General features: G+C 47.8%; 2 protein-coding genes across 2 annotated transcripts in view; one reads left to right on the forward strand and one right to left on the reverse strand.

The window, feature by feature from the left end:
• The window catches only part of LOC306934868 (ubiquitin-conjugating enzyme E2 variant 1), a 521,434-nt gene that overhangs the window by 373,576 nt on the left and 125,488 nt on the right, over positions 1-22,370 (reverse strand). The gene's annotated exons all lie outside the window — the stretch shown is intronic.
• Positions 20,231-21,520, forward strand: LOC306941311 (equilibrative nucleoside transporter 1-like; the record flags this gene model as incomplete). Its single annotated transcript, XM_079526710.1, has 1 exon — positions 20,231-21,520. The coding sequence occupies one exon, from the start codon at positions 20,231-20,233 to the stop codon at positions 21,518-21,520; it is 1,290 nt and encodes a 429-aa protein (XP_079382836.1).

The following is a 22,370-nucleotide window of genomic DNA, read 5'->3' on the forward strand; positions in this document are numbered from 1 at the left end:
CACGACATGTTGTTTACATTCCATCATATTCTGTTGCTCAACACATATAGAACTTGGGCCCAGACCGTGTTCCATATAGGTCATATTTGGTCATCTTGCCCTTTTATCATCATTTCACTCATAGCCTACTGCCTGTTTACACAGGGTGGTTCATCTTATACTTTATATTATTTTATCATATTTATATTATGGATTTCCTGACGCCACAGTCAGATTTAATATCTTATATCTTGTTGACTCCTTATTCGGTCTCCATACTGTCTGTCCCCAGGCAAGTAAACTTGCCATACTGAGAGGCCTATTTTGATTTGAGACATGTATTTGACCTTGATGCCTAGTGAGAAAGTAGATAGGAGTATTTCTCTCTGTCGAAAGAGTTCACAGCTAGCAGGGAAAGAATGTTATCTTCAGGTTGCCATAGCAACGCCAGCCTCTGTGCTTTCCCGGTCTATGGCCATCAATGACTGAACCAAGGAAGATGTCCCGATACCAGTCTCATCATCCATGTGCTGGTCCAATGAGTGCTCGACAACCAGCACCACCGTGGGATATTGCGGAAATTAACAATCTATTGAGCCAATGAACGTTTATCAACAACTGACGTCAGATGCAGTATAAGCCAGGAAGATACTGTGAAGAGGGGCAGTTCGGATCCATATTGGAACAATTGAATACTCTAAATTATAGTGATGTATTGTACTATTATTATTATTATCTGAACCATGTAGCACATTCTCTATGTAAATTGACTTTATTACCTACTAAAAATTACAGTTAAAACCTTAAACTTCCTCTCAGAACTTTATTTTGTCTGTCTCCAATTCGTTTTTAAGGTATCCTTCTATTTTTTATGGTACCGGGGCTGTCATTCAAGATTTAAAGGGCTATCCATTCATTTTTAAGGTAAATACAGCACGGTATTTGGTCTCCCTGCTGGGTTATTGAAGGTATATATATATTTACAGTCCTTTCTAATTAGCATTACAGAATAGATATCATTTATTTTGATCCATTAGATGGCCTTTCTCGCCATCTTTCCAACAAATTGGTCGCCGGAATTTTATTTCCATCAATTTGGTCCCGATCGAGCCGATTCAGAACCCTGCAAGTGTTAATCACTAGACAGGGGGACAGAAAAAAAGAATCAATTTGGTCCCGATCGAGCCGGTTCAGAACCCTGCAAGTGTTAATCACTAGACAGGGGGACAGAAAAAAGAATCAATTTGGTCCCGATCGAGCCGATTCAGAACCCTGCAAGTGTTAATCACTAGACAGGGGGACAGAAAAAAGAATCAATTTGGTCCCGATCGAGCCGGTTCAGAACCCTGCAAGTGTTAATCACTAGACAGGGGGACAGAAAAAAGAATCAATTTGGTCCCGATCGAGCCGATTCAGAACCCTGCAAGTGTTAATCACTAGACAGGGGGACAGAAAAAAGAAACAGTTTTTTCCAAATTTACAGTTTTTCCCCATTTTTTTACCCATCATAATTCTTTTTTAATTAGACATTTTTGTGTTGCCTCGTTTGAAGAGCTGCTCTCCATCTTGACTCCTTCGACGTGAACAACAATATAAGGTAGGAATCAATTTACAGAGAAAATGTGCTCCATATAGTACTACATCATGGAAATTATTTACGTCTTTAGTAAATAAAAGCAGACTCATATGTGACGGAGCTATCATGGCCACGTCAGATATGACGTCTGTTCCCTCTCCCCGTCCACACACCTTTTTCCCTTTTTGTTTTATTTTCTTATTTTTATTTTTTTTAGCGCTGTGGCATAGCGTAGCTTTTGCTTTTTACTAGATAGTTTAATGATTATTATGATTCATTTATCTCGTTCCCCTCCTCAGCTGAGGCGATTTTTTCCCTGTCCGACTGTTTTAATTTACGCTTTTCTTATCTACATTTGTTTTGTGTCTCCCATTCCACTCCCGTTAGCGTGCGCTTACTTTGTAATGCATGTCAGTGCAGTCTCAGTGTGCGTGCGTGTCTCTCCCTCCCTGTCCATCCATGCCCAATGTGATGTGTGTGTGTGTGCGTGCGTTTCTCCCTCCCAGTCTATGTGTGTGTGTGCTGTGGGAACGCCATCTTGTTTTATAACTTCAGAAGTGTATTAGGAATAGTTCTTTTTACAGTTTTTACTGCATTTAAATTTTTAATCATTGCCTTAAGATTACATCTGGATATTTTTCATAATATTACATGTAACATTAGGTACAAATTTCAGTGTATCCTATTTTGTGTCTGTATGCCTGTTGTGAAAGAGCAGCCCTGGGTCTGTCTATCTGCTGTGGGGACTGAACAACACCAAGACACTCGGGTGGATACAGAATATCGCCAATGCGGCTATTTATTGTTGACAGACCCGTGGGTATGGGCTTGATAACGGTCAGAACACAAATGCACAATTGAAACAGAAAATGTCACTCGTTGTGGGAGCTCCAGGCTTTCCTGTCCTTTCCCTACAGGTGGCGCTGGCCGGCTCTGTCCCTACAAGAGGCTCACGGTGAATGTCTGTCACAATGTCTGTTTACTCCTGGCTGTGATCCATGGACGGTTACTTCGTTCTCCGTCTAACTCCAGCCAGGAGAGGTTTATATGGTCCGATTTATCGTCGGGAGCGGGTTACCTATATGTGGAGGAGAGACGTGGTTATTAGCGATTGCTTCATACATCAATGCTGTGAGCCAGTCGTGTGTGTGTGTGAGAGGAGTCGCTTACCGCCAGAGCATGGCCCGACCTGTTCGCTTAGAGAGTCAGAGAGGAAATGAGGGCAGAGACAGCCTCGTCTACACCTTATCACTCTGTCTAGACACACAGGTGGCCTTGATGAGTAGGCATGAACTTGGGACAGAATGTAGGCGGGTACGTAGCGAGCGTCTACCAGCTGGCCGAGTGGTGGGCGTGGTCTTCTTGGCTGCTCTCTGCCTCTCTCCCACTGGCTCTCTCGGGGCACATGCTTACCTGGCGGCCTGTTGCCTAGCGACATGCCACACATCCTCCCTCCAAGCTTGCCGGTGGCTCCGGAAGCTTCAGTCTCTTCCTCGTACCTCCTGGAAAGCGCGTCTGCATGCGCTATGTCCTTGCCGGGCCGGTGTTGGACGTCGAACTTAGAGTCCTGCAGCTCGAGGAACCATCTGGTGACCCGGTCATTCCTGTCTTTGTTGCGGGACATCCACTTCAGGGGGGCGTGATCTGTGACGACGGTGAACTGCCTCCCCCAGAGGTAGTATCGAAGGTGATGAATAGCCCATTTGATGGCGAGACACTCCTTCTCCACCGTGGCATAGTTGCGCTCGTGCCGGAGTAGTTTTCGACTGACATATGTCACCGGGTGCTCTTCTCCGCCTATGACCTGTGAGAGCACGGCCCCTACCCCCGTTCCCGAGGCGTCGGTGTGGAGGACGAACGGTTTGCTGAAGTTCGGGGCAACGAGGACCGGTTCCTCGCATATAGCCGCTTTCAGAGTGTGGAAAGCCTTCTCCGCCTCGGGGGTCCAACCGACGTGGTGGGGCAGGCTCTTCTTGGTCAGGTCATATAGCGGTGCTGCAAGGGTGGCAAAGTCTTGAATACATTTCTGATAATAGGCAATGAGCCCCATAAATGATTTCACCTGCTTCTTGGTGATCGGTCGGGGCCAGTCCCTCAGCCGCTCCACTTTCTTCCGCTGGGGTTTGACGCAGCCTCTTCCCACTGTGAAGCCCAAGTAATCTGTCTCCGTCAGGCCGATGCGACATTTTTTGGCGTTGGCTACAATCCCGGCTTTACGCAGCGCTCCGAGCACTGCCTCGAGGTGTTGTAGGTGTGACCGCCAGGTGGCGCTGTGGACCACGATGTCGTCTAAATAAGCTCCCGCAAAGTCACGGTGGGGTCTAAGGACCCGGTCCATTAGCCGCTGAAACGTGGCGGGGGCTCCATGGACACCGAACGGGAGGACTGTGTACTGAAAAAGGCCGTCCGGGGTAGAAAAGGCGGTTTTTGGCTTGGCCCGGGCCGATAATGGAACTTGCCAATACCCTTTTGTAAGGTCTAGTGTACTGACGAACCGGGCGGGGCCCAGCCGCTCGATCAACTCGTCCGCCCGAGCCATCGGATACGCGTCAAAAGTTGACACTTCATTCAACTTTCGGAAATCATTGCAAAAGCGCAATGAGCCATCTGGCTTGGGCACTATTACTATAGGACTGGCCCAGGGGCTATAGGACTCCTCTATCACGCCTAGTTGCAGCATTTGCTTTACTTCTTCCTTGATAGCTATGCGGCGCGCCTCGGGTATACGGTATGGCCGTTGCCGGACCACTTTACCGGGGGTGGTTTCAATGTCATGCTCGATGACGTGCGTGCGCCCTGGCCGTTCCGAAAACACATCCGCGCACTGGCTAAGCAGCTCGTGCACGTCCTGCCGCTGCGTCGGTGATAGGTCTTCTCCTATGTGGACAGGGGGAGGCGGAGAGAAGGTGGTGAGTGAGAGACGGGGGGGAACCGTGCTAGGAGGGTGCCATTTTTTAAGAATGTTAACGTGGTATATCTGGTGCGCTTTTCGCCTGCCTGGCTGTCTCACTCTATAGTTGACAGGGCCGATGCGCGTCTCCACCTCGTAGGGTCCCTGCCACTTGGCCAGAAACTTGCACTCGCTGGTTGGCACGAGGACGAGCACCTGCTCACCCACCTGGAACTCTCTCACGCGCGCCCCGCGGTTGTAGATGCGCGCTTGATCGCGCTGTGCGCGTTCCATGTGTTCGCGCACCATGGGCCAGATTTTGCGCGCTCTCTCCTGCAGCCTGTCAACATGCTCTATTACGCTTCTGTGCGGGGAAGGCTGCGTTTCCCACGCCTCTTTTGCTATGTCCAACAGTCCCCGAGGTCTCCTCCCATAGACCAATTCGAAGGGGGAGAAGCCTGTCGACGCCTGGGGGACCTCCCGAATAGAGAAGAGGACATAGGGGATTAGCTGGTCCCAATCTTTTCCGTCTATGTCGACCAGTTTCCTCAGCATCTTTTTCAAGGTCTGGTTAAAGCGCTCCACTAAGCCATCCGTCTCGGGGTGGTAAACTGAGGTGCGGATGCGCTTGATCTTTAACCATTTGTATAGCACGTTTAGCATGCGGGCCATGAAACATGTCCCCTGATCCGAAAGAATTTCAGCCGGTATCCCGACCCTGCTAAATAGCATTAACAACTCATGTGCTACTGTTTTGGCAGTGGCAGAGCGGAGCGGGATGGCCTCGGGGTACCGGGTGGCATAATCGACTATTACTAAGATGTAACGGTGCCCTCTAGCTGATTTGGGGAGTGGTCCCACAATGTCCATGGCTAGCCGTTCAAATGGGGTCTCAATAATAGGCAGCGGCACTAGCGGATTTCTAAACGCGGGCCGGGGGGCCGTCTTCTGACACTCAGGACAACTTTGGCAAAATATTTCGACAGCCCTCTTAACTCCTGGCCAGTAAAACCGTGCCAGTATACGGTCATAGGTTTTCTGTACGGCGAGGTGCGCGCCTAACTGGTGAGTGTGCGCCAGATACAGCACCCGAGTGACATACTGTTTTGGTACCAGAAGCTGTTCTACTTCCTCTTCTCTCTTGTCTTTAACCACCCGGTATAACAGCCCATCTTTACACATAAAGTAAGGGAAATTAAGTGCACTCACCCCGCTCTGCTTTTGTCCGTCAATGACGTCAACACGCTGCCGCGCCATCTCCAGGTTGGGATCACTCCACTGCGCTGTAGCGAATTCCCCCGTCCTCGGAGTGGGGGGGTTGTCCGCGGTGGGGAACTCTGCGAAGGGGTCCGGTCCTGGGGTGCAGGGTGGTCCGGGGTCCTCTTCGGTGCCGGGTTCGTCAAAGGGGTCCGGTCCTGGGATGCAGGGAGGTCCGGGGTCCTCTTCGGTGCCGGGTTCGTCAGCGCTGGGGGAGCTGTCACTTCCCGAGGCGTCAGACGGGGCTCCGAACGCTGGGCATGCGGGTCGCGTCCCCCGGGGTGGCCGTACTCGGCTTCGGCGGCGGCGGCCGCGGCGTGATCGCCTCCCTGGCGGCCTCTCCACGCCGGGGCGCCAGTGGCGCTCGAACAGTGGACAGTCATATCCGATCAGCAGGGGGACCGGTAGGGTTGGTACAACACCCGCTGACACTAGTGTGGTGCCGCGGGTGGTCTGAATGTGTATCTCGCTCACTGGGTAGTCACGCCGGTTTCCGTGCACACAGCTGACGGGCATGGTGGTCTCGCTCACGGGGCCGGCATAGTCGGCGTGGACCAGTGTCACGGCGCTGCCCGAGTCCAGCAGGGCCTCCGTGTCGACACCATTAATTCTCACCGGGAGGTTGGTGTGGCCACGGCGCTCAGTGCCAGTGTGCAGGCAGTGCCTGCTGGCGTCGGTGCTGCCCGCGGAGGGCATCGGGACATCGCCCCTGTCTCGGTCTGGACAGGACCAGGACAGGTGGTCAGCCTGGCCGCACACATAACAGCGGCGGGCCTGGCCCTGGTTCTGGTTCCGAGGGCTCCTCTCCTGTTTGCCGTTGCGCTGGCGGGGTGGTGAGCGGCCCGTGGCTGGCGGCCTCCCCCGATCTCGTCCTGTGCGCTCCTCCTGTTTAGGTTTCGCTGCCTCGCTCCTTGTTCCCTTCATGACGTCTAATGTCACTACATAGTTCTCTACCAGGTTCACCAGCTCGTCCACCGAGCCGGGGGCGACCTGTGCTACATACTGTCGGGCCTCTGGCGGTAACACCCGTATGCATTTGTCGATCATCACTCTGTCTACTGGGGGTAAGTCTCCTGCGGTCGTTAGCCAGCTGAGTCAAACGGCCCAGGGCCGCTATTTGCGCGCGGGGTGGTTGAGAGAGATGGAAGGTCCAGTTATGGAAACGCTGTGCGCGCGCCGGTAAGCTGAGGCCCTGGCGGGCGAGTATTGCCGTCTTTAGCCGTTGATAGTCTCGGGAGTCGGCGATGGACAAATCTCCCCATGCCCGTTGTGGTTCCCCTGTGAGAAACGGCGCCAGGATGTTGGCCCAGTCAACCACTGGCCAACGCTCTCGAGCCGCGGTGCGCTCAAACAAGTCGATGTACGTCTCGATGTCATCTTCTGGCGTGAGTTTAGTGAGTACTTCGGCCGGGTTGCGCGCAACGTTAGCCTCTCTATGGAAGTGGCGCACTAACTCATGTACCGAGGCTTGTAAATTGTTCTGGCTCTGAAGGAGCGCGTCAATTGCTGGGTCCCTTTCCATCTGTCCCTGAGAGGCTGGTGTGGTTCAGTTTGTAAAAACCCACTATTCTCCACCACTTGTGGGGACTGAACAACACCAAGACACTCGGGTGGATACAGAATATCGCCAATGCGGCTATTTATTGTTGACAGACCCGTGGGTATGGGCTTGATAACGGTCAGAACACAAATGCACAATTGAAACAGAAAATGTCACTCGTTGTGGGAGCTCCAGGCTTTCCTGTCCTTTCCCTACAGGTGGCGCTGGCCGGCTCTGTCCCTACAAGAGGCTCACGGTGAATGTCTGTCACAATGTCTGTTTACTCCTGGCTGTGATCCATGGACGGTTACTTCGTTCTCCGTCTAACTCCAGCCAGGAGAGGTTTATATGGTCCGATTTATCGTCGGGAGCGGGTTACCTATATGTGGAGGAGAGACGTGGTTATTAGCGATTGCTTCATACATCAATGCTGTGAGCCAGTCGTGTGTGTGTGTGAGAGGAGTCGCTTACCGCCAGAGCATGGCCCGACCTGTTCGCTTAGAGAGTCAGAGAGGAAATGAGGGCAGAGACAGCCTCGTCTACACCTTATCACTCTGTCTAGACACACAGGTGGCCTTGATGAGTAGGCATGAACTTGGGACAGAATGTAGGCGGGTACGTAGCGAGCGTCTACCAGCTGGCCGAGTGGTGGGCGTGGTCTTCTTGGCTGCTCTCTGCCTCTCTCCCACTGGCTCTCTCGGGGCACATGCTTACCTGGCGGCCTGTTGCCTAGCGACATGCCACACTGCGTAATATCTCTCATGTGAAATGCACAGTGTGAGAACAGTCTCTTTCTCTCTGTCCTCCCTCCTATATGTGAAATACATAGTGTGAGTGACATATGTCTCTGACTGTTGGATAGGATTTGAAAAGGACTGTATATATGGACTAGTTCTGTGTTAGTGGTAAGTCATTCGCCCCGGGGCGTCGGTCAGAACACAATGGACAGGAGAGTGAAGGGGGTTTATGGTAGTTTACTGGTATAGTTGTAGGCACAGGCATACAGGCATGGCAATGTGGTGGTATACAGCACTGAGTGCGTGTCAATGTGGTTTATTAGTCACAGACGCACACTGGCACTGCAATGCTGCACAATAAAGAGAAGAGTTGGGAGACGAGCGAACTTGCGAGACTTGTGTTCACCGCTCTGACTGGAATAAAGACACACAATGCATTGCGCACTTAAGGTGGCAGGTACATGTTGCGCTGAACAGTTCTTAAGGTGGTAGCTTATATATATATCTTTGGAACCTTTCTAACAGCCGCCCCCGAATGTACCTAGTACATTCGCTCCAATCAAGAAAGGTGACACAAAGTCTCTAGTGTCTTACGAAAGGGTGTCGTGCCTGTAGGGCTGTCCCCCTCCTCACTGGTCAGGACAGCTGGCAGGACGACCAGCCTGTCTACTGGTCTGATGTCGCGATCTCCGATTCTCACATGTGCTGAGAGATAGTTCCGATCTGCCATAACTTTGTGCTTCCAGTGATGACGGCTCAGTAATTTGGTCTCTGGATTCGGTCTCTGTGGTAAGGCTCCGTCCGGCCGCCCCATCAACAAGACATTGGGTGTCACAGGTGTCTTGGTGAGTCTTTCCATCCCCGTCGGGAACAGGTGTGGGGGCGGCAGGTCTGCCATTTCGGGGACAGCAGGCCTGGCCGTCCAGTGCTGACACTCAGTACAGGCGTGTTGGTAGCAACGTATCGCTTCACGGCTCCGCAGGGTCCAGAATGAACGGCGAATCACCGCAAGCATCTCCTCTGATCCGGGATGGTGCAGACGACTGTCGAAGTCTTGAATGAGGAGTCTGGTAGAAGGGTGCCCGGGATCCAACACGACAGGATGCACTGCTGTCTGCTCAAGATCTTCGGCTTGACGGAGTCTGCCGCCAACACGAAGGAGCCCTTCCTCTTCATCCATCTCAGGTGATAAGGTGAGCAGTCTACTGCTGGATAAGACAGGCTTGCCTGCCTTCAGGAGCCGCACTTTGTCCGGGAAGCTCTCAAGCTGGGCTCGCTTGAGCATTAGGATCTCTGCATTGCGGTAATCTTCAGCAGTACAGCTGCTGCTTTGATCTGCCGCCCCATTCAGCTCCTGCACTGTAGCTCCTAACAGCTCCTTCCAGGTGTCATACTGCTTCGCCTCTGTGTCCACTGCGCTGGGTGTGGTCAAGGTGCTACCACAGAAGGTAGATGTCTGCAGCTCGGAGGCATCGTCATCATATTCGACATTGTGCTTTAATAGTTCTGAACCTTGTGGGGGGACTGATGTCACCAGACACTGCTGTGGCCGTAGAGGCTGCTGGACGAACCTCGCTGGGCCCTGAAGGGTCCAACCTAGTCTGGTACAGACAGCAGCGGGACCACCTGGAAGACCCAGTCTGACCGGCTTGATGGCGGTGATCAGGTGTGGGTGGTCGGAACCGATAAGCACCAGGGGTCTGACGCTCTGAAAGGACTTCATTGGCAAACCAATCAGGTGGGGATACCTCTTCTGGAGTCGGTCCATGGGGTAGGACTGGTCTGCCAGACCAAGACGATTTGAGGTGAAGGCTCTGGAGACTAGGAAGCGGGTCTTTGGTTTGTCAGCTGGAGAAATGTGGAAGGACACTGCAGAGCCACGGAGGGTCTGGACGTCCTGTCTAATGGTCCGCAGGGGGAGGTCCTCACATGTGCCTTGTAGGCCGAGCTCTCGGGCAGCTGCTGACAGGAGCATAGTCCTTTCAGACCCATCATCCAGGATGGCATAGGTGGGTATAGTGCGATTGCCGTGGTGGAGAAGCACTCTGACGACCTTCAGTAAGACCCTGTTGTGCTCTGGTGGATGGTCGACGTAGAGGACCTCAGTGACAGAGCTCAGCAAGCAGCTCTCCTCCTCGCTTGTCAGTCTTGATGGTCGATCGTTGACATCGTGAAGGACCTGTAGATGTTTCCCTTGGCACAGGCCACAGGGCTTCTTTAAGTTACATTGGGATGCTTGGTGAGGCCTTGCGCAGCGCCAGCACCTCTTGTTGGCCTTTATCCACTCTGTGAGTTGTTCTTTGGTCAGCTTTGTGACTTCTGCACACTGGCTGAGGAAGTGTTCCTCGTTCTCGCAGAAAGGACAATAGGGCTTGGCTCTCCCTTTCTTCTCCTCTGAATCTCCAGGGTCTTCTGATCCGTGGAGCACAGTAACAGGCCGTCGTCCCTGGTGACCCTCTGACCTGGACACTTGGTTCTCTTTCACCCCTCCGGATGATGTCTGCTCGTCGAAGTCCTGACACCAGGATTCGTACTGTAGCCACTGGGCTAGATCGCACAGAGTAGGAACAGTCCCTCGCTCCTTAAAGGTGCATCGGCGGAAGTCTGCTCGCTGCTCCGGAGGTAGTTTGCTTAGCAGCCTCACCACGTGAGATCCACAGCGAAGCTCCGCGTCACCATCAGCGCCCAAGGTCTTCAGTAGGCCAACCAGCGACTGAACGTGGAGGGCGAACCGCCCGAAAGCTGCGGTGTCTCCACGCCGAACATCAGGTGAGTCTAGGACACTGGCTATTTTCCTGAGGGCTATATGGTGGGGCTGGCCGAATTTCTCATTGAGGGCTGACATGGTATCAGTGTATGGTGTGGGAGAGTTGAGGTAGGAATCTGCTATCAGATTGGCTTCTTCAAACTTCAGGTGGTCTACCAGAATCTGATACTTGAACAGTTCGGTCCCCTCTACAGGCAAGAGGTTCTCCAGGGCTATCTTCAAACGTGCAAACTCACATGGGTCGTGGTGGCTGAAGTTGGGTATGGTCGGGCGTGGACCCCTGTAAGTCTGTTCAGCTGTGGCTGCTGCGTCATGGGACGGGGCTCTGGGAGGTAGAGTCTGTGCGTATGCAGGCTGGTGGTATACGGCGGAGTAAGGCGTAGCCCGGATAGGTGAAGGCTGGTACTGGTATGGAGGCCACTGAGGCGATGGCGTTGTGGCGTAGTACACAGGCCTCTGGAGTGGGGGATACATAGAAGGCTGGAGGTGGTGTGGAGGATACATGGACGACTGGAAGTGGTGTGAAGGCTGCTGAGGTAGGTAGCGTGCCATGTTGGTAGGCTGTGAGGTAGGATCCTCTTGATGGCGCCGGGACGTGGTGGAGGTGGAAGCCATGTACTGACGGGTTTGGGGGTGCGGAGGTTGACTGCTGACCTTTGCTGGCATCGCTTTGCGGCGGCTAGCTGCCATGGTTTGGTTCTTTATCAGCTGTAGCTCCCTCATCAGCTGGTCTAGTCGTTCCATGGTTGGTTGTGCTGGCTCCTCGAGGCCTGCTATGTCTGGGGGGGGGTCTGGCCAGTCCTCTTCATCCTCAGTAGGGACAGGATGGGGGTTAGGGTGGCTGATGGGGTGAGGTGAAGCTTGCTGAAGGTAGGTCACCATGCTGGTTAGCCTCCTCATCTCAGCCTGAACCTCACGGAGTCCAGCCATATCTGTGTTTATGGCCTGCTGTGACCGCTGCAGCATAGCACTCTCCGTTTGTATTCCCCTGAGTTCGTCCCTCAGGGTGTGCTCATGGGCTGCATAGTGAAGTGAAGGTGGTTCTCTCTCTGGATACCGCAGGTCGGCTAGCTGGGCCTCCGGACTGCACCTGCGCAGGTCCGCCTGTTGTAGCGCAGCATCCCGCCTATGGTGATCTGTGTAGTGAGTGGGTGTGGAGCAGGGGGGGGTCATCCTGGCTGCTCCCTCCTCATGAGATAGCCACTCCTCCTGGTGCCCAATCTGCCCATGCCTGTCTCTTTGCCTGTGCCCAGTGTAATTGAGCTGGTAATCATCGAAGCGGGTGGGTGGGCGTGTCTGGCGCTTAGGCCGTGCTCCGTGGCCTTCAAACTCCATGTTAAATGTCCAGGGGTAAATTAACTTCCGGCTCGAAAGGACCAATGTTGGATAGGATTTGAAAAGGACTGTATATATGGACTAGTTCTGTGTTAGTGGTAAGTCATTCGCCCCGGGGCGTCGGTCAGAACACAATGGACAGGAGAGTGAAGGGGGTTTATGGTAGTTTACTGGTATAGTTGTAGGCACAGGCATACAGGCATGGCAATGTGGTGGTATACAGCACTGAGTGCGTGTCAATGTGGTTTATTAGTCACAGACGCACACTGGCACTGCAATGCTGCACAATAAAGAGAAGAGTTGGGAGACGAGCGAACTTGCGAGACTTGTGTTCACCGCTCTGACTGGAATAAAGACACACAATGCATTGCGCACTTAAGGTGGCAGGTACATGTTGCGCTGAACAGTTCTTAAGGTGGTAGCTTATATATATATCTTTGGAACCTTTCTAACACTGACATATGTCTGTCTCTCTCTATTCTCCCTCCAATAAGTGATATGCACAGTGAGAACGGTCTGTCTCTGTCTCTGTCCTCCCTCCAGATGAGATTTACGGGGAGAACGCTGGGTCTGTCTCTTTCTCTCTCTCCCTGTGTATGTGTGGAATACTCCCTTTTTGAATTAATTAATTAATTAGTCATAAAAGTTTTAACATTCAAGACAGAACTTATTCTCCCTATTTATCATTTTTTTTATTACTACATTTATTTTGTCCAATTTAATTAATTTCATTTTCTCCTGCATGCTAACGAATGGTCACAATAGGTTGTCTATCATACATCTAAACTTTATAACGTTTCAGGACATACGTAGGTCCTATCTCTTCAGTTTGGCTATACCTCTCCTAACTTCATACTGTGAGTGGCAGAGCGTTGTGTTTCAGTTAGCTGCTGGAGTACACTGCTTGCGTCGCCTCTATATTTTCTTTCCATTATATTTTCTGCTCTTCTTGGCCGGAACAGTAGAGGATTAACAGGGTACTTATTTTATCTTAACCGTGACCCTCAACAGTATTTAACTCTTAGTTATTCTCCCTTTAGAATTATTTTCCCCTTAAAGAAACATTTCACCATTTTCCAAAGTGAACAGATCACACTGTTCTTTCCATTCATTTTTTAAGTATATTCTCCTCTCTTTTAACTACAGGAGGGAGATTATGTAGCCCATTTTCATTTCTTTCATTTGAACACTTTCATACCGGCATTTATTTTATAATTTTCTCTCCATTTCATATTTTCCGGCTATAGGCAACTAATGCCTATTTTGCCATTTATGGGTACGATGTCTCTGACATACCAGTTAGCACTGGGGGAATGAGTGTTGAGGGTAGCCATCTCTTCACTCCCGTATACTTTGCTGATTCGTGAACTACGAGACAATTTGACCGTCTATTTTGGGCCATTAAGTGCTATGAGCCATGAAGTGATATCTGCTAGTTTATCGAGAGGCTTAACCTGTCACGTGTTTTTGTGTAGGGTTGTCTGATTTTCTTCCTCTGCGAGGAACACCTTTTTATGACTTTTGTGAAAGTCAATTTATAACCGGTGCAAATATTTGGTTAACTTTATCATTTATTAGTCATGTTTTTGCCCATATGATTTAACCTGTCTCACCAATGTGTTATAGTTTTCCTATATGGAATTCTGCCTGCCAAACTACACAGTAAACCCTCAAGTATTGTATTTTTTATTTTTTTTTAAACACCCAGTTACAGTGTTATTATTCATTCTCACCTGATATTTCCTTGTATAATTCTGATATTTTGTTTTCTTTATGGCTTACCCACAGGATTTCCAGAACCACTGTCACTGGGGTAGACGTATGGGGCGGGGTGTCAGGAGATCAAGGTGAGTGACATATGCTGGTCATGATGCACTCTGTCTTGTTCTCTCTGAACCTCAGCCTTAGGTATTTCCCAGTGATAGTGAGTACTGTCAGTTCATTATTGATTATGTTTCATGCCTTTTGGTTATTTTTATTTTTTATTTAATTACCCTGATTCACTCATTATTATTTTTTGCACCAACCACACTCATACTCGTACAGTTGTTTCCCCCCCCCCCCCCCCCCCCCCCCATTGTCCTTCCATTTTCTTATATTTGTTTTTATGTTTTGAGAACACTTGCTTCTTTGTTATATAAACAGCTATCTAATCACCATCCCTCCCAGTTTTGGGTGCATTCCAATCGGGAACGCAGCCTTCCCAACTTAAGGTTAAATTTAGTCCATTCATGACACTCAAGGTTAATTTTATACCGTTTTTGACACTCTCAGTTTTAGGGTGTTTTCCCATTGTTTTACCATGGACATCCACCGTCTCCATCACTTAATGTAATTTGTATTACTGTTATTGATTTGATATTAATATTGGGCCTTGGCCAAAGTATTTTTCTCTCCTTTCTCTCCTCTGATATTCATATCGCAGGTAGTCAAAGAAGTCAGAACCAAACATCTGCTGTGGCATTCCATTGCCATTATCCCATAGTTAAGTTACCATTCTGAATTCAATAATTCTTCCACATATGTCCCAGTTCATATCTCCAAAACATGTTTCAATTTTTTTCCCTTTCTTTCTCTGTTCATCCATTCTCCAGGAACTGGTGTGCCTCCCCATTAGGACTGACGAGGACTCAGGAAAGTATTGAATTAAAGGGAATGAGGAATACCATCTCATGTGAGTTTTGTCTAAATTATTTTGAGGATACATGGACATAGATCCTATGGACTTGTATCCAGGCCTGTTGGCTATGAGAACCCACCTTTGTGGGTGATAATATTAGTAAGGCTTCCACAGGACCCTAGACTACAAAATCTTGACTTTTCACTAACTTCTCCTGTCATAATGATAGCCTCTCTTAAGTTTACTGTTGTTTGCTGTTTGAGAGCCCTGAAATGTGACCCACTGATGTGATCTGAAGGAATGTGATTAGTGCACCTGGCTGACGAAGCCCCCCATGTTGATGCAGGTCCTGTGGTCCATTTGACCTTTGGCTCCAAATTTTAGGTTGTTTTGGTCATTAATTTTATAAAAACCCATTTTTGGGTGGAACATGACATGGTATTTTTCTGTTTACCTTAGGTTCAATGCCCCTTACCTCAATGTAGATATTTTGATATATAGATATATTTTACCATCCCAATTTGTTCAACACCCAATCCCATTTTTAGCTGTAATCTCATCCATATCTTTCTCCCTTCTATCTTTCCTATTTTCTTAATCATTCTCATTTTTCAGATCCACCATTCAATCAATAAATCAGTTCTATTGTTGTGGTATAGGGAAAGTCATTTGAGGTTTTCTACATTACAACACCTTGTTCAATTAATTAGGTACATTTATATAATTATTTGTTGTTGCTAGTTGCTTAGCTTATGCTTCTATTTTATCATTTTTATAAAAAAAAATAGGTTTTAATTGTTTTGTTTGTTTTTTTTCCACATTCGGACATCCTAAATTCCATAAATTATAATTTACCTTTTCCCATTTTTAAGTAGGTTTATTTTGTTGCCACCTTGACATTATTTGTAAACTAAGGGCGGAGTTGATAGATAAATTCTGACATATAGATAAATTCTGACATGTTGTTTACACGTCATGTCAAGTTGGCCATTCCATCATATTCTGTTGCTCAACACATATAGAACTTGGGCCCAGACCGTGTTCCATATAGGTCATATTTGGTCATCTTGCCCTTTTATCATCATTTCACTCATAGCCTACTGCCTGTTTACACAGGGTGGTTCATCTTATCCTTTATATTATTTTATCATATTTATATTATGGATTTCCTGACGCCACAGTCAGATTTAATATCTTATATCTTGTTGACTCCTTATTCGGTCTCCATACTGTCTGTCCCCAGGCAAGTAAACTTGCCATACTGAGAGGCCTATTTTGATTTGATCTTCAGGTTGCCATAGCAACGCCAGCCTCTGTGCTTTCCCGGTCTATGGCCATCAATGACTGAACCAAGGAAGATGTCCCGATACCAGTCTCATCATCCATGTGCTGGTCCAATGAGTGCTCGACAACCAGCACCACCGTGGGATATTGCGGAAATGAACAATCTATTGAGCCAATGAACGTTTATCAACAACTGACGTCAGATGCAGTATAAGCCAGGAAGATACTGTGAAGAGGGGCAGTTCGGATCCATATTGGAACAATTGAATACTCTAAATTATAGTGATGTATTGTACTATTATTATTATTATCTGAACCATGTAGCACATTCTCTATGTAAATTGACTTTATTACCTACTAAAAATTACAGTTAAAACCTTAAACTTCCTCTCAGAACTTTATTTTGTCTGTCTCCAATTCGTTTTTAAGGTATCCTTCTATTTTTGAGTGGTGTAAACCACTCCTACAACTGGCTTTTGTGTGCAGAAAAAAATGAGCATGGTTGCTATGTTCAAAATAATTTCTGACGTAATTAAATCACACCCGGGTGAACTGGATGACCGTAGCAACCATGGCCATTTTCTCTGCACAGAAAAAGCCAGTTGTGAAATCACATCCGGGTGTGATTTCATTACGTCAGATCAGAGCTGATCAGGCTACATAATACCTTACCTTATTTCATTACGTTAGACATTACGTCAGACCACAGCTGATCATGCTATATAAAACCTTACACCACTCAGTTCACACGGGTGTGATTTTTTATGGTACCGGGGCTGTCATTCAAGATTTAAAGGGCTATCCATTCATTTTTAAGGTAAATACAGCACGGTATTTGGTCTCCCTGCTGGGTTATTGAAGGTATATATATATTTACAGTCCTTTCTAATTAGCATTACAGAATAGATATCATTTATTTTGATCCATTAGATGGCCTTTCTCGCCATCTTTCCAACAAATTGATCCTTGGGGTCGCCGGAATTTTATTTCCATCAAAGACCTAGTCGGTCGAAACGTTGCATTTTTTTATGTTCTTCCTCTTCCTCGACAAATACATTCACCATCATTTAATTGAATACAGAGATTATGTTTCCATTGTGATCCTGTGTATTCATGACATTTAAAGACATGCAGTACAATCTATCTATAGATATTTATACAATGATTATGGTTGTATAAATAATAAAGTGGAATGTGTAATGTAAAGACGGTCACCATGGTGACATTTACACTGTCAGACACAATAGTAGGAAGACTGTCCTTCCTGTCAGCCCCTCCTCCTCCAATAGAGTAGGAGTGTATGTGGACTGCCCTCCTGGGACTGTGTGCCAGAGTCTCCTCTGCCACACCTGTACAGCTGACATTCCAGTCCACATTCTCTCAACTTAGGCTTGTTGCACCCATAATGGTTAGGCCAGGGGTCCGTAGTGAGGGGGGGGAGGGGGGGGGGGGGGGGGGGGGTCTGTGGTCTATAGCGAGGGGTTTCATTTCATTTTTGGCCAATCAGGGATTGTGTATTTTTGGTGGCGTCGCTCGGCCAATCAGAGCGCAAGTTGTCAGCTTCTGCGTATGTTGGTGGCCCCTCGACCGATTGGATTGGGTCCGTATGTCGGTGGCCCCTCGACCAATTGGATTGGGTCCGTATGTCGGTGGCCCCTCGACCGATTGGATTGGGTCCGTATGTCGGTGGACCCTCGACCGATTGGATTGGGTCCGTATGTCGGTGGCGTCGCTCGGCCAATCAGGGATTGGCTGATGACGTAACTATGCACGTTTATCTAAAAACGGACATATGTGGATGACGTAAACAATTTGAGTTTCATATATATTCCCTATATTCGTATATAGGGAACTTAAATAAAACTTAAAAAGTTTAAGAGCGTTAAGAGCGTCTGCTAAATGCCTAAATTGTAATTGTAAATTGTAAAGAAGCTTGCAATTTACAATGGGAAAGAGAATATACATAGGCAAGACATCCTCGCACATTGGGTGGTCTAGAATAGGCCAGTGGTGTCAAACTGGAGGCAGAAGGGGGGAGGGACGGTACGTTGACAAGAGTCAGAGGTAAATTGCACTCTCTGCTCGTGCACAAGTAGGCCATTCATGGCCAACTTGTTTCAGAAAGCCATGCATTGGAGGGGCTAGCACCCCCCAAAAATATGAATAAAAAGATTTTGAAGCACGCACAAAGTTAGGCGTGCCTGGTCCTTGCACAAGCAGAATAGACTTTGGGATAACCTGTCGCTGTGTCCCTTCACTCCGCCAGAGCTATACGTACAGACGGACAGTGACACGCAGAGATTGGTCTAGGTGTAGGTTTATATCTGTGATTAGGCTAGGTGTAGGTTTATATCTGTGATTAGGCATGGTGTAGGTTTATATCTGTGATTAGGCTAGGTGTAGGTTTATATCTGTGATTAGGCATGGTGTAGGTTTATATCTGTGATTAGGCTAGGTGTAGGCTTATATCTGTGATTAGGCTAGGTGTAGGTTTATATCTGTGATTAGGCTAGGTGTAGGTTTATATCTGTGATTAGGCTAGGTGTAGGTTTATATCTGTGATTAGGCATGGTGTAGGTTTATATCTGTGATTAGGCTAGGTGTAGGCTTATATCTGTGATTAGGCTAGGTGTAGGTTTATATCTGTGATTAGACTAGGTGTAGGTTTATATCTGTGATTAGGCTAGGTGTAGGTTTATATCTGTGATTAAGCTAGGTGTAGGCTTATATCTGTGATTAGGCTAGGTGTAGGTTTATATCTGTGATTAGGCTAGGTGTAGGTTTATATCTGTGATTAGGCTAGGTGTAGGTTTATATCTGTGATTAGGCATGGTGTAGGTTTATATCTGTGATTAGGCTAGGTGTAGGCTTATATCTGTGATTAGGCTAGGTGTAGGTTTATATCTGTGATTAGACTAGGTGTAGGTTTATATCTGTGATTAGGCTAGGTGTAGGTTTATATCTGTGATTAAGCTAGGTGTAGGCTTATATCTGTGATTAGGCTAGGTGTAGGTTTATATCTGTGATTAGGCTAGGTGTAGGTTTATATCTGTGATTAGGCTAGGTGTAGGTTTATATCTGTGATTAGGCTAGGTGTAGGTTTATATCTGTGATTAGGCTAGGTGTAGGCTTATATCTGTGATTAGGCTAGGTGTAGGTTTATATCTGTGATTAGGCTAGGTGTAGGTTTATATCTGTGACTAGGCATGGTGTAGGTTTATATCTGTGATTAGACTAGGTGTAGGTTTATATCTGTGATTAGGCATGGTGTAGGTTTATATCTGTGATTAGACTAGGTGTAGGTTTATATCTGTGATTAGACTAGGTGTAGGTTTATATCTGTGATTAGGCTAGGTGTAGGTTTATATCTGTGATTAGACTAGGTGTAGGTTTATATCTGTGATTAGGCATGGTGTAGGTTTATATCTGTGATTAGACTAGGTGTAGGTTTATATCTGTGATTAGGCTAGGTGTAGGTTTATATCTGTGATTAGGCATGGTGTAGGTTTATATCTGTGACTAGGCATGGTGTAGGTTTATATCTGTGATTAGACTAGGTGTAGGTTTATATTTGTGATTAGACTAGGTGTAGGTTTATATCTGTGATTAGGCATGGTGTAGGTTTATATCTGTGATTAGACTAGGTGTAGGTTTATATCTGTGATTAGGCATGGTGTAGGTTTATATCTGTGATTAGACTAGGTGTAGGTTTATATCTGTGATTAGGCATGGTGTAGGTTTATATCTGTGATTAGACTAGGTGTAGGTTTATATATGTGATTAGGCATGGTGTAGGTTTATATCTGTGATTAGACTAGGTGTAGGTTTATATCTGTGATTAGGCTAGGTGTAGGTTTATATCTGTGATTAGGCATGGTGTAGGTTTATATCTGTGATTAGGCATGGTGTAGGTTTATATCTGTGATTAGGCATGGTGTAGGTTTATATCTGTGATTAGGCATGGTGTAGGTTTATATCTGTGATTAGGCATGGTGTAGGTTTATATCTGTGATTAGACTAGGTGTAGGTTTATATCTGTGATTAGACTAGGTGTAGGTTTATAACTGTGATTAGGCATGGTGTAGGTTTATATCTGTGATTAGGCATGGTGTAGGTTTATATCTGTGATTAGGCAAGGGATGACGTATGATGATATGACATCAGAATCAAATTTAAGCTCGGTACAAACTCTCCGCTTGCAGACCGCTCGAACTGCTACCAAAGGACTGTCCCTTACCCATCGTGATGGACTCCAACGCACCGAGGGATAAATATAATGCAGTTTGGCTAATTTTCTTCATCTTGGGACTAGGAAGTCTTCTGCCATGGAATTTTTTCATGACAGCAACGATGTACTTCACCAATAGGTTGAAGGACCCGCCCATCGATGGGACTACGATTGGCGGGGACACACTGAGTTTTCTGGAATCAATCTTCAACAACGTGATTACGCTGTCTTCCATGGTGCCTATGCTCATCTTCAGCAGCCTCAACTCCTTCATCCACCAGAGGATTCCTCAGAAGCTGCGTATCTCGGGCAGTCTGGCGGCTATCCTGGTGGTCTTCCTGTTGACGGCCGTGCTGGTGAAGGTGGAGATGGCACCATTAACCTTCTTCTGTCTCACCATCACCAAAATCATCTGCATAAACTCCTTTGGTGCCATTTTACAGGGCAGCTTGTTTGGGCTGGCAGGGTTGCTGCCTGTGTCTTACACCACACCCATCGTGAGTGGGCAAGGGCTGGCTGGCATCGTGGCTGCCGTCTCCATGATCTGTGCCCTGGCCACTGGCACAGCCCTGCATGACAGTGCCTTTGGCTACTTCATCATGGCATGCGTTGTCATCCTACTGGCCATCCTCTCCTACCTTGCACTGCCCAGCATAGAGTTTTTCCAGTACTACATGGAGAGCAACAGACCCCGGATGTCCACTGACCAGGAGAAGAAGCAGGACAAGCCAGATGTTGTCGTCAGTTGTAGTGAAGAGGCGGACAAGCCAGTTGTTTCTGTTGTGGCCATCTTCAAACAGATGTGGGTGGTTGCCATGTCTATCTGTTTCGTCTTCACCATCACAATCGGAGTGTTCCCAGCAGTCACAGTGGATGTCCACTCCACAATAGCAGATGGAGGTGCCTGGGACATCTACTTCATCCCCGTCTCATGTTTCCTGCTCTTTACCGTGATGGACACCATTGGGAAGACCCTGACGGGTATCTGTAAGTGGCCGGGTGCAGACAGTATCTGGCTGCCCATCCTGGTGGGTCTGCGTGTGGTCTTCGTACCTCTGTTCATGCTGTGTAACGTGCAGCCTCGTCACTACCTACCCGTGTGGTTTGGCCACGACTCCTGGTACATCTTCTTCATCATTCTCTTCTCATTCTCCAGTGGATACCTGGCCACCCTGTGCATGTGCTTTGGACCAAAGATGGTTGCACCGCATGAACGAGAGACAGCAGGAGCCGTCATGGTCTTCTTCGTGTCCCTGGGACTGGCGCTGGGTGCAACGTTCTCATTCGCCTTCAGAGCCATGATCTAGATTCTAGATTCAAGGATCTATTAGCTAAATAGCTAATAGGCACATTTCCAGATGTCACACTAATAACAACCAGTATGGGCCAAAAGAAACTGACCGCTCATTAGATGCAATGTGAAAGTGGATGTGTAAAAACAAAGATGTTTTCCTCCAAGTGTGGACGAAGAAGGGTTAGGGTGGGTGTTTACTGTGATCACTTGCTTTTGAAATAAATACTGTGGTTTATGTTGTGTGTAACAATTATAGCAATTCTCAAAGCAGTTGTCCCCCAAACCACACCTCCAGTTGCACAGGGAGCACTCCCTAGAATTGTGCGTAGCTGTATCCCCTCAAACCTAAGTCCGAGAGCAGCAATAGTTGCATCCGTGATGCGAACTTGTATGTCAATACTGTTGCAGCGTGAAGAATGTCTCGCTAGGTGTGCCTCTCCAGCCATGAACAAAACAGAGCTCACCAAAACAATTAACGGGTATGGGGATCTGTTAGTAATTGAGTACATGAAACCGGCACCGGCAAAGTATAGGGGGGCAAAGCAGGGGTAACCATGTGTTTTTTTTGTTTTGTGTGTGTGTGTGGGGGGGGGGGTCCTTAATTGTCAGTGAAGTGACAATTAAGGTGACAACCTTTTTAATACCTCAAAAGTGATCAACAGACTATATATACACATACATACATACACTATAAAATGGCCAAATTGTCAAATAATAATAATAACTAGAACTGCACTCTGTCGAGTGCCTACTTGCGTGTTGCACACTAGTAGGCATGTTATTGCACCTTGTCACAACGAGGTGCGACAAGGTGATCTGTCTCTAACCTCTGTCTTCCATACCCTTGTCAGGACACGTTCTTC

This window comes from Electrona antarctica (assembly GCF_951216825.1).
Source record: "Electrona antarctica genome assembly, chromosome: 2".
Lineage (NCBI taxonomy): Eukaryota > Metazoa > Chordata > Actinopteri > Myctophiformes > Myctophidae > Electrona > Electrona antarctica.